The 3,148-nt window shown below is 42.8% G+C and overlaps 1 protein-coding gene across 2 annotated transcripts in view; it reads left to right on the top strand.

The window, feature by feature from the left end:
- irak1 (interleukin-1 receptor-associated kinase 1) overlaps window positions 1-3,148 on the top strand; it is a gene marked incomplete at its 3' end in the record, with an annotated part of 10,952 nt that extends 7,804 nt beyond the window's left edge. For both annotated transcript variants that reach the window (XM_024294099.2, XM_024294100.2), the window contains 4 exon segments: window positions 257-325; window positions 2,418-2,508; window positions 2,577-2,671; window positions 2,743-3,148. In XM_024294099.2, coding sequence (XP_024149867.1) covers window positions 257-325; window positions 2,418-2,508; window positions 2,577-2,671; window positions 2,743-3,148 — 661 coding nt within the window.

Raw genomic sequence — 3,148 nt, 5'->3', positions numbered from 1 at the left:
TCAACTTAAATCTTAAATAACTTTCAATATTTTACTCTCCGTAAAAATAGATTTAGTCAAAATTATACAAGTTAAAAATAAGCACAATATAACATTGGGTCATTAATAACAATAAAATAAAATGATCCGGCTTTGAAGCATATGTGTTGTAGGGGATGATGGGAAATGTTGTCCTAAGGAAGTCTACGCTGCGTTCCTGTGGAGGTTGACAGAGTTTTTCACAGTGAGTGTTTCTCATGTTCTGGGTCCGTTCCAGGTCCTGCTGGAGGTTCTGACTGGACGGAAGGCTCTGGAGAAAGACCGGAAGACCGGAGACATATACCTGGTCAGAACTCACACCTGCTCATGGGTTTTCATCTTTAACCATCATTTTCCTCATCTTGTGTTCCTGCTGCTCCACACTAACCATCAGACACATTCAGACTCAATGTGTTGTTTTTTTCCACACTATGAGGCGCACTTAAAAGTCTTAGTTTTCCATAGGACACCTTATAATCCTGAGGACCACATATATATGATAATAGTTAATACAAATGTTAAGAGTTAGAGTAGTCTCAGTAATCTTTGTTTTTAGGGGTATCAGTAGTTTTTTTACATGTTGCCAACAGGGTTTTGAGCTCCACGTGTTGTTAATATGCTAATCCAGCTAGCATAGCAACCTTTTTGACTTAAGGGACAAAAAAAGCTCTAAAATTTGACAGACCAGGACCAGATGCGAGGGGTGTTTTGGGAATCCACCTCATAAGAGAAAGAATGAATCAAATCAGTACGAAAACAGGTTTTAATTTGAATTAAAAGGAATATAGAACATTTTGGAGGTTTTATTTAAAAACTGTGACTTTAGTTCTCATTTTAGTGCCGTTTGCACCAACGGTTTGATGTTCTTCAGGGAACACCGTGGAGAAATGCTGCGTTCATGGGGTGTTGGAATGATGGGAAAAAGGACAGTCCGACGCAGAAAACAAACATGAACATAAAAACCAAAAGTTCGTCCAACTCCACAGAAATGCAGAATGATTTCCTGCACCTAAACAAAGGTCTATGCATTTATAGTGTTCCATCTATGAGGAAACACCACAATTATAGGGACAACAAAGGAAATAGGGATTATCATTATAATTTAATTGTGGTAATGCACTGTACAGTAATTCTATTTCTCTTTCTTTTTGTTTATTTTTTTATTCTGTACATTTTTCAGCAAATAAAAACGTAATCACACTTTCATCAATTTCTGCATTCTTAAGGACATTAAGGACGTTAAGGACATTAATCGCTTGTATTTTTGGTATTTGCAAAATTTAAGCATTTTATGATTTTACGCAATTGAAGCAATTTTTCCGCCCCATTGGGGATTTTTTTTATGTTCTGCAATTATTACAATTATTGATTCAAAACATTCAGTATGTTCAGAGAATTTATGCTTGTACATTTGGTATTAAATTTCATGCAAATTTAGAAATTTTACGCAATTATTTTTTTTTACAATTTTATGTAATTTTTCCCATTTTTCCCATGTTATTCATCAATTTTTTGCGCACTTTGAATCCTCTGCAATATCGTTATCAAAACGTTCAGCATGTTAAGGACATTTATGCTACTGAGGTTTCTAAGACTAATTTTGAGTTTAGCTGATATTTTAGCGACATGCTAACATTTTAGGCTAATTTGGCACCCACTAATATGGAGTTAAGCTAGTATTTTGGGAACGTTCCAGCTTTCTTAGCTAATCCGACACATACTGATGATTTTTAAGCTATTTATGAGTTAACACTAGTATTTTAGCAACGTGCTACGTTTTTGGGGGGCTAATTTGACACCTATTAAGAATTTTTGGTCTTTTTTAGATGTAAGCTAACATTTTAGCAAATGCTCAATTTTTTGGTTAATTTGGCATGTAGTGAGGTTTCAGAGTTTATGTATTTTTCAATTTTACAGACTTCTTGCCATTTTTAAAGAAATTCTTCTAATTCTTTATACACTTTATGCAATTTCTGCAACTTTAAGTTCTTCACCAATTTTTAGCAGTATGCAGATAGCTTTAGGATTTTTAGCAAATCCCTTCTGCAATTTCAGTAAATTTCTTCACCAAAAAGCATTCACACTAGTATTATCGCAGGCTTTCTAGTTCCATTGGTGGCCCAGATTAAATGGTTTATCGGGCCACATGTGGCCCCCGGCCCGTAGTTTGCCCACCCCTGATGTAGTAGTATGTTACAAGCAAGTTCTAGAGTTTTCTAAATATGTCCTCCATCGTGGTAAAAACGCCACATGAACATGAGCATCTGAGCTCCATCTTCATGGACGGGTCTGTGAGCTCTTCTTTAGTTCACTTTTGGAGTCCCGGTTATGAAGCAGTGCTGGTCAGGACGTGTTCATGAACAGTAGAGGACCCTGAGTCTCTCTGGTTCTGGGTGCAGAAGGACCTGGTGGTGGAGGTGGAGGAGGAGGACCCAGACGGTCCAGGCGAGGCGGCGTGGCGGCGGCGGCTGGACAGACGTCTGGTGACAGGTCAGAGTGGAACTAGAGAAGGCCGCGCGAGCGCGTTCTCCTCTCTGACTCGGTGAATGTGTCTGCAGGGGGCGCCGCTGAGCCTGCGGGCTTCCAGGAGGTGGTGGCTCTGGCCTGCCAGTGTCTGAACCGGCAGAGGAAGCGGCGGCCCCCCATGACGGAGGTCAGTCTGCTCGCTGTGGCTTCATCTCTGCTGTCTGTCTCTGCTCCTCACCTGAGCTCTCGTCCTCTCAGGTGTTTGACTGTTTGAGGAGGGTCCACAACATGCTGAGGAAGGCTGCCTCCTCCTCCTCCCCCCAGCCCGACCCTCGTCTCCGCCCCCCCTGCTCTCCAGACCACGTGGATGTTCTCTCCCAGCAGCTGTCCCGACTGGGTCCACTGGAGCACAGTTACCCTCCCTCCCAGTCCTCCTCCTCATCCTCCTCTTCCTCTTTTTCCCCCCACCCCTTGCAGTCCTCCTCCCTGCCCCACCTCTCCTCCATCACTGGTCCCTGTGAGACAGATGAGAGTCGAGGTTTCTCCCAGTACGACCTCCATCCCCGATCCAGATGCGACTGCAGCTCCAACCCCGGCCCCCCCTCCAGCCACGAGTCCCCCTCCCAGAGCAGCAGCACAGGTGACTGTCCGAGGTCCTCCTCCA

The sequence above is a fragment of the Oryzias melastigma genome, linkage group LG7, assembly GCF_002922805.2.
Source record: "Oryzias melastigma strain HK-1 linkage group LG7, ASM292280v2, whole genome shotgun sequence".
In the NCBI taxonomy this organism is placed as follows: domain Eukaryota; kingdom Metazoa; phylum Chordata; class Actinopteri; order Beloniformes; family Adrianichthyidae; genus Oryzias; species Oryzias melastigma.
This window is presented reverse-complemented; position numbering and strand designations above follow the sequence as displayed.